Source organism: Necator americanus, chromosome X (assembly GCF_031761385.1).
Source record: "Necator americanus strain Aroian chromosome X, whole genome shotgun sequence".
NCBI lineage: Eukaryota > Metazoa > Nematoda > Chromadorea > Rhabditida > Ancylostomatidae > Necator > Necator americanus.
Genome location: NC_087376.1, coordinates 12,088,994 through 12,102,378, shown reverse-complemented (window position 1 = coordinate 12,102,378; position 13,385 = coordinate 12,088,994). Strand labels below are relative to the sequence as shown.

At 42.2% G+C, this 13,385-nt stretch overlaps 2 protein-coding genes across 3 annotated transcripts in view; one reads left to right on the top strand and one right to left on the bottom strand.

Moving 5' to 3' along the window:
- The window catches only part of RB195_022556 (uncharacterized protein), a gene marked incomplete at both ends in the record, with an annotated part of 28,520 nt that extends 17,368 nt beyond the window's left edge, over nucleotides 1-11,152 (top strand). For both annotated transcript variants that reach the window (XM_064209715.1, XM_064209716.1), the window contains 9 exons: nucleotides 10-85; nucleotides 388-544; nucleotides 598-692; nucleotides 6,673-6,790; nucleotides 6,888-7,032; nucleotides 9,474-9,554; nucleotides 9,613-9,710; nucleotides 9,785-9,892; nucleotides 10,988-11,152. In XM_064209715.1, coding sequence (XP_064065596.1) covers nucleotides 10-85; nucleotides 388-544; nucleotides 598-692; nucleotides 6,673-6,790; nucleotides 6,888-7,032; nucleotides 9,474-9,554; nucleotides 9,613-9,710; nucleotides 9,785-9,892; nucleotides 10,988-11,152 — 1,043 coding nt within the window. The remainder of the gene's footprint in view (nucleotides 1-9; nucleotides 86-387; nucleotides 545-597; nucleotides 693-6,672; nucleotides 6,791-6,887; nucleotides 7,033-9,473; nucleotides 9,555-9,612; nucleotides 9,711-9,784; nucleotides 9,893-10,987) is intronic.
- Nucleotides 11,153-11,254: 102 nt separating this feature from the next.
- On the bottom strand, nucleotides 11,255-13,011 carry RB195_022555 (uncharacterized protein; the record flags this gene model as incomplete). Its single annotated transcript, XM_064209714.1, has 3 exons — nucleotides 11,255-12,094; nucleotides 12,160-12,688; nucleotides 12,746-13,011. The coding sequence occupies 3 exons, from the start codon at nucleotides 13,009-13,011 to the stop codon at nucleotides 11,255-11,257; spliced, it is 1,635 nt and encodes a 544-aa protein (XP_064065595.1).
- Nucleotides 13,012-13,385: the final 374 nt, after the last annotated feature.

Sequence of the window (13,385 nt, the reverse complement as noted above, 5' to 3'; positions counted from 1 at the left end):
TGTTTTCAGTATTGGATAATGAAAAGAGTGTTAAACCAAGCAATGAAACAACTGGATCTTCAAACGAATTACCAAGTGCTTTCAGGTTGTTTTTCAGTATTCCGACTTTCTGATTCTTTTCATTCTTTAAATTGTGGATCGAATCTGTGAACGTTCACTCGCGAACCTTCAAACTAAATTATCCAGACTTTTTTTCTTAAGAGAAACCTCTCAAAATTGGATTTGCTTGTTTGCATCCTTCATCGAGATCAAAAACAATAGTTTTCCATGTTTTCGTCTTGGAACTTTGTAGAGCCTAGACTACCTCTGACCTAAATCTCAAAATTTTGTAGTTTAGCGAGGAATAAAAGACGTGAAGAATTGGTTCTATCGTAACTGGTTTTATAGCCTACTATCTCCGCTACTTGTCCCACTCGACATTTCTTCGTCGGAGTTGATGGAAATGTGTTCAAGAAGAATCGATCGTCCCTCTGAATTCAAACCTATCTTCTGTGAGAAAGTCCCTTCACCTCAGACACCAGATGCTCCTGATCTCAAGCTGGAGGTAATTCTTCTATTTGTTTTCTTCTTGTGCTCTTCTTACAGATTGAGATTTAGTGCTCGCCTCCTTCAATGAATACCGCCCTTCTTCGACCGACTCCACTTGTGGTCGTAGAATCAAGGAAGGATGCCCAAGCTCCTGAACTACAAAGGTATAGATCGCAATATGTTTCTTACAGGTGTAATTATTACATAAGTTCTTTTTTTTCTTGAAGATTGTGTCGCACATTGCGACTACGTTTTGTGTTAATCTCTCCTTTACAATATATCCCGAATTCCATTGATTTTTATTATTCGTATTTTCTTTACATTTATTTTCGTGGAAGAAGTCATGCCCGATTTTTGTGACTTTCGAGTATGAACTGTTTCCCAATGCGGCCATGTTGCTAATTCGATAACCAAGTTCTTTGCTCTACGTATTCTGCAGCATCGAAAGGAGCATGTATTATACAATAGTCTTTCTTCACGATAAAGGAATTTCGGAGAAGAGATTCATTCTGGTTACCTGTTCCGAGCTCTGTATTTTTTTTACGGTCCTTCCTAATACGGTGTACTAATCTCTAACAACGAACTTGTAAAAGGACATAGTTGAGCTTCTCATAAAACGTGCTCATCTCCGTTCGATGAACTTCTGAAGTTTTTGAGTGACAGTTGATGGATGATATTTGTAGTTTTACAATAAAGGGAGGAAACGAAGGATGAGGTGACAGCCTATCGGTTGTAAAAAGTCGTTCTTTCTGCTCTCAGTCTAATGCAGAACAAATTCATGGAATATGATGCGCTCTGCAGCATCGAAAGGAGCATGTATGCAGGAGGCTGAGGATTCTCAGTTAAGTTATAAGTGCAAAATTTGAAAAAAAAATATCCATGGCGACTATTGTTCGTGTCGATTTGGGAACCCAGAGTCACTTTCACACCACTATGGTGGGGGAAATTACTTTGGAGATGTGGAGTTTTTAAATCGAAGCAATAATTATTGGAATTAACTTCTTACCAAATAAAAGCGGTTTTTTGTTTCTGTTGCACAAGCTTATTTATTAAGTGTAGGAATAATTGGGGTTCTGTAGCCATCATACCATTTAAGAGAATTTCGTCCCAGGTCCGATTTTAGGGCACTGTTCCCACTGGAACTTGTTCAGATGCTGAACAGGTAGTATTTGGTGGGCGAAAATTCAGGCGAGTAAGTTGAGTGAGGCAGAGTTTTGTATAAGGTTGTGGAATTTTTGTAGCGTTTGTCGTGAGGTGTTTAGGCAGGTAGGTGTTTGACTTGACCTAATCGGCGGGCTGATGTCATCGCCTGACGCGATTACCTGCATGTTCGCTGAGGTGTGCCGTCCTTGAACACAGCTCTGCCCAAGCTTCTCGATCTTCTGCGAGAGCTTGCACAGAATCAATCCATTCGTCGCTATTCCATATTCTGCGAAACCTTACGTCTCGCCTGAACTGCCTATCCACGCCGAGTGTCCTCAGCTCCTCTTTCACCACCTCAGTCCAGAACTTCCGTTTTCGGCCAGGTGGCTTCTTCCAGCTCGAACCCGACGAACTCCTCAGAACTCGTTGAACAAGGCGATCTGCCAGTCTCCTTAATATATGACCAAAGAAGCGAAGACGATTTACTTTAGCCACTTTCGATGGCGGTGCAAGATGTTGATGTCTTCCACGTGTCATCCGCCGGTGTACCACATCAATTTCTGCGTAAAGATCTTCATTGTGGCATAGCGTAGGCCAAGCAGTCGTCTAAGCAGCTTTCTCTCCGTGCAATCAAGCGTCTCCATCAATGTAGACGGCGCTGCCCAAATCTCCGATTCATATATCAGGATAGGAAGAATTGTGGATAGGTAGACTCGTAGCTTGACTTCGTCGGTGATGAGGTCGACCACAGGCATTTCGTTGAGGAGTTGAATGTGGAAACGGCCTTAGCGCGCTCTTTGCTGAATATCTTTCTTGTAGCTGCCGCTGTTCTTCAGCATACAACCCAGGTAACAACTCATCGACGAGTTAAATTGGTTGTCCGTCCACCCTGATTCCCATTTGAGGTCTCGAAGAGATCCACATCACATCTTGCATTTATCAGGGCGTACACGTAATCCATAGGCTGCAGCCAACTTCGATATAAAGTTGACAACATGTTGGAGTTTCGTAGTACTTTCCGCGAACATAACAACATCCACGGCGTACGCGAGACCAGTCAAGGGGCACCCTGATAATGCTGGGACGATGTCGGTAGGACATTGATCGATTGTTCTTCGCATGATGTCGTCGATAGCGAAGTTGGACACGAAGGGTCCTGCCACTGCCTATTGTCTTACTCTAGTTACCACCTCGAATGCTTTTGTATACTTGGCTGGTGTTCGAACTGCAGCAGTTGTTCGTTGATTCATGTCACCAAGCAAGCGAACAAATTTTCCTGGTACTCCATCAGGGCGGTGCGCGTTGAGAAAACAGCCTTGATGAGCAGAGTCGAAAGCGGCTTCAAAGTCCTAGTTCCTTTCCTAGTCCCGTAAGGCTAGTTACATCGGCTTCGAGTACCGCTTCCAGATTTCGATCTTTCTCCTAACGATGTACAGCTGGTCAATCGTAGATCGTCCAGGACAAAAGCCATCTTGCTCGTCGCGCATTGTTTCTTCGCGATATCTAATAAGTCGGACCGGGATAATCTCCTCCAAAAACTTCCTTCATAATACGTAACGTAGCAATGAAGTTCCTCGATGGTTCCTAGGATCCGTGAATGGTAACTTCCCGTGGAGGGGAATTATGAGAGCGTGTCTCCACAAGGCAGTCAGGTATCCTTTCGTCTATCTATATTGAACGGATAATCTTTGTCATTTCACGAATCCCAGACGGAGGGAGATATTTTAACATTCCCGCGCTAATTCTGTCGTCTCCACCTGATTTTCCATTTTCATCTTTTAGACAGAGACCGGAAACTCCGACTTGGTCGGTGGTTCCTCGTCAACCTCTTATGTCGGCTTATGAACGTGCTCGAGATCAGGAGCTGATGGCGCTTGCCGTTTCAGCAAGGTCTTGAAGTGGTCCCTTCAAGTTGGAAGGGTTATTTCACCGACAGCAACTCCATTAGCAGTGACAGTGTTAAGGACGTTAGAACATCTTTTCATTTTGTCGCTATACTGCTTGAATAAAGCATAGGCTTTCTGCGGGTTCTTGTCCTCCTACGCCTTTTCAAACTCCTTCGCTCTCGATTTCCGCTCATCGCGGTCTTGTTGCAGTTGACGACGCAACTTCCTTCTAAGATGCTTTTTCTGGTTCAAATTGCCAGTGCCGCGGGCGAACACATCCATAATTGTGAAGTGTGAAGTGACAATTACGTGGATATATGGATACATGGAAATATATAAATATAGAAAGAAGAATACATAATGAGAGCTGCCGAAATTACAAAAGCAAATAAAAGGATACAACTTACTAGCTTGTGTACAGTAGGTTAGTAAAGGCGAATGAGACATGTGAATAGAAAGTGAATATGTTCATGACATTTAAAACAATGTTCTTAACACTAATCGACATGTTAAGTGAAATGGTCGTCTACATACATTACTATTAATATTTTACTTTAGTTTCACATGGAGACAACTTAAGCTACGAAAAGTTTGGAGCTTATAAAATATCGTTAATCTTCATCCCCCTCGCTTTTGAAGAGAGGAATGTTCCCTTTTTTCAACTATGATTTCCATATACGTAAATTGAAGCTTATAGCATGTTTTCCTCATTTTTCACATAAAAGTTTTCTTTGCTTCTGGTGCGGTTAAAAATTTTTGAGAACCTCATAATATTTCTTCTCTATATTTCCAAGAAATTTTCCCATAAAAACTTGAGTAGAAATATTATTATTTAAGAAATGCCACTGTCTGGTTTCCAAAACAATTTATTTGCTCGTGAACCATATCATAGCGTACCTTTAAAAAAAGTTCCATGATTAGTGATGAATATCGATCTTTTTCAATGCACCCGTAATACAATTTATGATCGGCAGTAGGTAGGCAGAGTCAACAATATAGGCAACAACGACGGTCTCCTAAGCATATTTTCCATCGCTTATTGCTCAGGCAAGGCATGATCAGACGCCTGCTCGAAAATAAATGGAACTCTCTTTAGCCATGCCCCCAAAATCCTGACTGATTATCGCCGGTTGTCTTAGAGAATGCACTTTTGGTTGTGCGTTACAACCCGATTTTGAAACAGTGCGATTTTTAAGCAAAAGTCCAGACGCCTCAGGACGACCATTTTTGTTGTTTTCGCCCCACAGCACAAATTTTCTAATATTCTTCGACTGCTTTATTTTCATATTCTCAGAAATCGTTGTCTTCCTTGATTCCATTTCATCTGCAATCTCTCGGCTCGTGTTATTTGGAATTACTTCAACTAATCTTCTCAATTCGTCTTTGCCGGCTGCAAATACAGTCTTCCGTGCTCGTTATTGTCGAGATTGGTTAATAATAACTTGAACTTTACGAATACCGGGAACTTCCCATTTCTCTTCACACTGCACCTTCTTTGGTGGTTTCCTCTCCGAATGGATTGATGTTATTATCGTTATCGTTTATTGTCACAATTACATTGTGAACTACAATACAAAACTAAAACTTGCCGTATATGTAAGGTGGAAAATTGGCGACTTCTTCGGACAATCTATTAACGTGACCTGAAATTAGTTCCTTTTCATAAAACGTTAGAGAACTGTTTGTATTGTAAACAATCCGAAAATTGTGGAGAATTGCTCGTGAAAAAGGTCATAGCTTACTTCTCAACCTAACATCTTATTTTAAATAAAAAATATTAATATGCGTTAATTACAACTCGTTCTCATTGATAGTCGCTCTATGTGTTGTGGCGGCTTCTCTTTTTCTCAAGAGCAAGTTGTTTCGCCCGCGTTGGTGAGGATATTACTGTAATCCGTGTTCTTTTCAGATGAAACAGATACGGTATATTATTCTCCAAGATTTGTTTCATCTCCTTCAAAGTACTCCCCTTCGCCAGCAATACACTTATACAAACACTTCTTCCAATCTTCGAAATTTGTTATACTCGATTTCCGGGATGGTCTTAAGCACCTTTCCGCTTCTATCTCTTTAGCGAGTCAGAACGATGACTTCGAAGTGGGTACTTTTGTGTTTCAGGAACAGAGAAATAAAATCAAACGGAGCGAAATCAGCTGAATGCGAAGGTTGCAGAGCAATATGAGTGGAGTTTCGATGAAAAAGTCGCAAAACCAAGAGTTGTTTGCCCATAAATCTGGCTTTTTGAGGCGTATTGCTTCACATAAACGACACAGAACGCTCAAATAATATTCTTTGTTCTTCTAACTTCTTTGCTGACTATTTTCACTCATGTTAAAAATCGAAGAATGAACGTCCACAAGCGTAACTCACTAGCAACTGACGTTCCTGTCATGAAATTTGACACAGATGCCAGTAAAGATTGCGTCAATATAAAAAATGCATTTGGATAAACCTCGGAATTTTAAATTGAAAAGTCTTAGTACTTTTTGATCTTAGTTATATCTCGAGAAATCGCTGTGGCGAAGTTGGGAGGTTGGGTGGAAGCTGTATTATTGGATAAACAGGCATATAACCAGAACAATTGCTGGACTACGTTAAGATTAAGTAAATTTCTGTTTCTAGTGAGTTCTTCGCAATCTTTTCAAAACATGTCTAATAGGCAAAGAAATAATCTTCGAAAGGTGTGGATTGCAACTGTTGTCTTACATTGCAGATAAAAGGTGCGGCAAAAGGGAGACAATGTTTTCTCTTGCCTGCACGAGTACCTTCACGATGACACTCCTCAGCGCCTTCAAGATCAGTTCCGCACCCGTCAGTACATCCTAAACGTAGTGGATTTCCTTCCTTTCACATTGTTGTACGTCATCTGCTGAACATACCCTGCTCTGGCTCAAATCATTTCATGTCGTTATGGTATGTGCAGCACAAGCGCCGATAACTATATCTTCATCTTAATTATGACTAAGAGTGAGGAAACAAAATTGGATTGGATTTCAGAAGAGTACTCTCCCATCGTTTCACCTGTTGTCCATGTAACGTGTTTTGTGCTCATACAGAAGTGCTGAAAGTACTTTTTTGAATTCATGTTTAGCATCTGGATTTGTAATTGTTCCAGATTTTGCGAAAGCGCCCCACTGGCGCTTATTCGCGGGCTTACGGGTGTCCTTAAAATGGATCTGAGCTTGTTCTCAACAAAAACGCTCTTGGAAGTAGCGCCAGATCACGAAGTTGAGGTATGGATATTAAAGACGTAGTTTAATCCGATCTCTATTTTTATGAGTCTCTATTGAAGAAGTGAAATAGAAGTCTGAAAAGTCTGTGCTTTTATAGGTTCGAACCCAGTATAGGATGCCTTGCAGTATGAACGTCGACCATTTGGGCCAGCCTACCTGGGAATGTATGAGCACCCGATCTTTCACCACGGTATTGAAGTACGCTCAGTATCAGGCCGAAACGTTCAAACATTCCTTAAAAGGTAGAGTAAATGCTTGCAAATGTTTTGCTAAGTTTCCTTTCATCTCCACATTCACTTCGATGGATGCAGAGAGACACACACGTGTTTACATATTTCTCTTGGTTTTACTTACCATGTTTCTCAACCTGCACCCCGCGACTGATTCGTATTGGAAGTGTTCCAGAATTACAGAAAACCGGAGAAAACCCATAGTGCTGACATTCTTTGAATTCTATGCGTGTAATCTTCATTATCATTATCATGATATATAATAACGCGCCTAGTCCGTGTTTGTTTGTTTGTTTGTTTGTTTGTCTGTCTGTATGTCACGAGTAGGTCCTGATAAGCGAGCGTTCTACCTCTTCACCATTGTACCAAACTGTACAGGTATGTATGTTGGCTTTGATAAGGCAAGTTGGTTTCTCTCATACGTAAGTGAGGATATGTAAACTTTATGTGAATGTATACTTCCAAACTTGTAAACTATTATGCTATATAATAACGGGCGTATTCTGTCACGTGAGGGCATCTCTATATGTGTGTGTCTTAGTCAAGCAATTCTAAAAAGAGGGAGACGGATACCATGGCGTCGGTTTGGCGCCCCGGAGCCAGATAGCCGTAAAATGGGGTGGGACGGGTCCTACAGCGTTGACTTCGTGCCTCGGAGTCAGGTTGCTGTAAAAGGGGTGGGACGGGTCCCACTGGGTTGAAATGGTGCGCCGGTGCCAGGAAGCTATAGAGTGGAGAGGGACCGGTTCCACTGTGTCGGATTGGCACGCGGGAGTTCTAAGGCGGTATAATGGGTTTCTATGGTTCCTTCGCACATCTATTTCCCAGCATGTCCTTGATGCTGCTAACATCCTTTTTTCAAAAAGAGGAAACATGCGTGCGAACGGCTGACTAAATACAATACGTAGTAGCCAACAGTTTACGCGAGATGACGTAGAACTTTATTTTTATCACTACGATAGTGATATTCACGTCGTTCCATGTTAGCACATCATTTTTTGCTAATAGTTGAGAACGGAGGAGACTCATACTTCGAATGTTTCCAAATTGTGGAGGTTTGAGAGAAACATAGATGTAAAATTAAGCTGGATGGCTCTCCAAATATAGAACTGAGCGTTTAAGGAGAAACCATAAAATATTTCATCTACGCTTAAATTTTCGGGTGAAAAAAATTGAAGAAAGCGTTGATAGAAAAAAACAATTCTAATATTCCAGAAAATGTCGCTACTGTTATTTTTGTTATTTCTTACTGATCAGTGAAGGCGAACGAAGCGAACACCAAAACAAGCCTGAAGTCCGGCTTTAGCCGGACGTTCTGGCTGGTGTATAAATAATGCACATGATTAGTTTTTACGACAGACATCTAGTTCTACTAAATTATTGTTGTTTGCGTGTCGAAGTTAAAGTGGAGCGAAATCTTGGACGTTCTCCATCTGTATGATTCCTTGATGCGATCCGATAATTGCCAGACAAATCAGTGCCCTCAATCAACATCTTCGTGCGCAGTTGAACCTTTTGTGGTGGTGACAAAAAATGTCACGCAGTATTATAAAAAAAAACCTTCGGAAGTTGTCGCTCCCACTACCTCCCTAGTTGATCTTTATCCACTCGTCTTTTGAGAGGCTTAATCTTTTCATCTCTTGTCACTCTCGTTAAATGAAACAGTATGTGCAAGCAACAAATAAGAGCTGTTACTTGGTAATTGTGAAGTTAGAAACCTGTGTTTGTATTTTCATGTTTTCCTTGTATGTCTTACCTGTTTTGAAAAAAAAACCTCCAAATATTTTTTTTTGAAGCGAGATAGGCGAATGTTCTCATGAAACTGATCGCTATCTGAAACCTTTCTGAACATCGCATGCTAAATCGCATTAGCTGCAAAAAGAATAAAAGCATTCATTTCATTTCATTCTTTTCATTTCTTTCTTTCTGAGTCAGTCGATCTCATCATCTCTTTGAAGACGTTCCAGCGAGGGTAACGCATATCGGAAGCAGCGTGCAAAGCCCTTTCAGGGCCGGAAAGTTTGTACATACCGCAGAAACTATGTCTCAGATATACCGTAGGTTGCACAATAACATTTAATACAAAGTTTTTGTAATTACGAGAAATTCCTCTGTACTTCTTTCATTTTTGGACTTTTTTGGTAGTAGATGGAAAACGATCCAGTTTTGCCCTCCGTATTTCGAGTCTACATATTTAAGATCTTGGAGCTATTAAGATATATCAAAATTATTGACGCATGCGTGCGGTTCCCTCACCTGACTGTCTTTAAGTTTGTTTTCTGCTCGAAGCTGTAGGCTTAGCATTAAAATCCGTTTCTAGTCGTCCGCTTTTTTTTTTTACCTCACTTTGATACTTTAGTTCTATGGTTGTCTTTCACATGCTGTTCCAAGTTTTTCCATTATGAAGACTGAACAAATTTTTGAACAAAAGTCGGTAGTTTTTTTTTTTTAAGAAGAGGCAGAAAAGTTGCGTTCTGCTGGTGCTAAGTACGCACAACAAGTTGCTGAGTCTGCAGGAGTCAAGAGAAGACGAGGTTTTCAACTCGAACTATTTCCTCCTTGTCTTATGTTCGTGTGAGATATGACAAACAGGTGTAAATGGCGACGATTGCGCGATGCCTTTGAAGATGCTGAAATTTGGTACTAACGTCGACCTTTCGGATGACGTCAAATGGAAGGCTCAAATTCAAGTTCGTTCCTCTGTGTCTTTTGTCTTCTTTTTCGCCCTTTCTTCGTACTCGTATTCCTTGAGGTCGTTATCTAGGAGCTGTCCAAGATGCCTCCGTTCTGCCGCATCATCGCTGGTTGCAATATGCTTTCTCATTTGGGTCATACCGTCTTGGGAATGAACACTACACAGCTCTACATGAAGGTTTCTTTGGCTTGTTTTACTGTTTTCTTATTAGTGTAGCGCTTAGAGGTTCCGCTTCCTGCGCGATCGATCGGAGCTTCGAATCCGCCTTAATGCTCACCAAGCCTTTCACTCCGCGCTCGATAAATTGGTACCAGACTTGTAATTATATATCATGATATATAATTACGGGCTTATTCTGTCACGTGTACGTGTGTGCGTGTGTCAGTCATGAAATTCGAAAAGGTAGGTGCGACGGATCCCACAGCGTCGGGTTGGTGCGCCGGCAAGAGATATCCATAAAATGGGGTGCGACGGGTCCACCGGCGTCGGGTTGGTGCACCGGCGCAACAAGGCGCTTCACTTTTGACTCCTCAGCATCTCTATTTCCTTGCACGTTTGCCTCAGATTGGTAACATGCCTTCCTCACAAAGCGAAAACAAGAATGAAACCGGCTGCTTAAATAGTAGCAAGCGGTTTTCGTGATCTGACGTTGGACCTTTATCTTTATCAGTACAATGATGTTGTTCACAAACATCATTGTGTGATAGCTGTTGGGGAGAAAACAGGAAAAAAAACCCTACTTAGGGTAATGCTTTCAAAAAGTGTCTAAATTATGTTGGTGTCGAAGGAGAGTTTGAAGCTGAAGTTTGAATGTTCTTCAAATGTAGAAATGACGCGAATTGATTGAACTATTATTAATTTTAATTGAACAGTGATGGCGAGCAAAGGAAACACCACAACAGGAAGTCTGAAGTCCGGCTTTGGCCGGACGTTCAGACTGGTATATATATATATATATATATACATATATATACATGTATATATATGTATATATATGTATATATATGTATATATATATACATATATATATATATATATATATATATACATACGTATATGTATGTACGATGGTCTTCCTGGACGATGGTCGACAACGAGGCTGCTCAAGAGAACAGGAAACTTGATCTTTTCTTTCGAAGTGAAGAAAATCTGAGATTCGAGAAACGAAGTACACTTCAGTATTAATTGTTCGAAAATCTAAAGAGAGTTAGAAAGAAAGTTGAAAGTTCTCTAACGCTAGCGGTACTATTAGATACTTACTTACTTACTTAGATACTTAGATGGCCCGTCTTCACTGGACGTGCGGGCACCAGCATCTCTTCCACTCGTTTCGTTCCCTCGCCATTGTCATCCAAGATGTTCTCAAGCTTCGTGAGTGACGTTGACGAGGTCCTTGAGCCGTATCCAGCTGAGCCCTCAGCTGGTCCATCCGTGTAGCGAACACGTCACCCCATCTCGTTGGCGGTCTCCCTCGGGGGCGTTTAGCGTCCCTTGGGATCCACTCAAGCGTTCTTTTAGTCCATCTATCGTCGATTCTTCTCATGATGTGACCGGCCATCTATGTTTTGCTTTCGATACATATTCCGCTGGGTCGCGAAGACGGGAAATTCCTCTTAAGTCGGAGCTACGAAGACCGGCTAGGTGTTGTGTGCGCCGGTTAAACTTCAGGAGACATCTCTCAAGGGCTCTGTGGGTAGTAAGTAGCTTCCTAGACGTGGCCGCGGTGTCTGCCCACGTCTTCGCTGCGTAACACAGCGCTGGAAGGACTGTCGAGTCGAACAGATGGGCACGAAGATCTTGGTCCGTCAGTTGGTCCGTAGCTTCCCTGACGGCTGCGAATGTTGCCCATGCTGCTCTCATTCTTCTATTTAGTTCTTCCTCCAAGTCGTTTTCCATGTTCATTGAACGTCCAAGGTATACGTATGACGGAGTTTCCACGATTTGGGAGCCTTCAAGTTGTACTCCTTCGTCCTCGCAGTAGGCGTTCTTCATGAACTGTGTCTTCTTTCTGTTTATTCGTAGTCCTATTCTCTTCCCTGCTTCGTTCAATTCGTTGAGCACCGTTTCTGCTTCATTGGTACTGCTCGAAAAGAGAACGATGTCGTCCGCGAAACGAAGGTTCGAAAGAAATCTTCCATCAACACGTATGCCCCTTTCTGCCCTGGATAGTGATTTCATTATCCATTGCAATGCAGTTGTGAACAGCTTCGGCGATATAGTATCGCCTTCTCGTACCCCCTTTCCAATGGGTATGGTGAGAGGGCGTTGGAAAAGCTGTATCCTAGTCGTGCATCGATCGTAACAGTTGGCTAATGTCCTCACATACGACGCGTCCACACCTTGGTCGACCAGCGCTGACAGTATTGCATTCGTTTCACGCTGTCAAAGGCTTTCTCATAGTCGACGAAGGATAGAACAAAGGGCAGGCGGTATTCCCGGCAAACCTCTATGACCCTCGACACGGTCTGGATGTGGTCCAAGCAGCTGAACCCTTTGCGGAATCCAGCTTGTTCTTGAGGCTGGGCTTCATCCAGCGTCCTAGATATGCGGGTGAGGATGATCTTGGTAAATACTTTGTATAACACGCTCAACAAGCATATCGGACGGTAGTTCCGAAGGTCCTCTCGGTCACTTTTCTTATGGATAAGAACGGTTCGCGAGGTCTTCCACTGGTCTGGGATCCTTTCTTTCTGAAGGTAGGCTTTCATGCTCTTGATAGCGACTCGTACTTCCGAAGGGAGAATCCGTGGTGGAGCTTCGCTAGTGGGGATGATCGGGCTTGACACAGGAATTGATGAACGGAAAAGGTTCGAGTAGAACCTCTCCGTAATGATTTCCATCTCACGACGAGAAGACGTGCGAGTCCCGTCTTCGCTCAGCAAGGTTGCTAGCGGAATATTATATTCGCGGAGATCCCTGCGGCACTTCTTCAGACTTGTTCTTCTTTGTGCTGCTTCCAGAATCTTCTTCTTCCTGTATTTCTAAAGATCCTCCTGCATCGCTTTTCTGCAGCTATTGTTTGCTACTAACCGCTCAACGTGCGATGCATTTGGATCAGGCCTCAAAGCTCTTCTTCTTTCCAACAATTCCTTGGTGGTCTTCGAAATTCGATCCAAGTTTGTCGTGCGCGGCTTCGAGACACGCTCAGCACAGGCTCGTTGCCCTCTGAGCGGCATCTCGTAATCCACGTGCTCCTCGATGTGCCAATCACCTTGGAACAAGGAGTCCTCGAGAACGCAATCGTCGTAGACGACTTCTTTTCTCCTTCGTTGCTGATAGCAGATGTTCTTTTCCATCGTGTGGCTAAGACGTATTTTTCCCCTTCGTGCGAAAAAAAAAAAAAATAATATATATATATATATATATATATATATATATATATATATATATATATATATATATATATATATATATGAATTAGTGCGCCGACGCCAAATAGCTATAAAACGGGGGTAGGTTAAACTTGACAGTGACAGAGGTGACACGGGTCCAACGGCGGGGAATTGCTATGACATGGTGCAGTAGTATTGCGCAATAACTTCGTTTGCGTGTCGCAAAAGGTAAATGAGATGTTGTAACCGTTTCTTAGCCTAGGCACTACACGTGTTGCTTTGCTTATCTGTTAGTTCTCCGCGGGTTTATTTCCTTGCACGTCCAATTTTACAGAAAA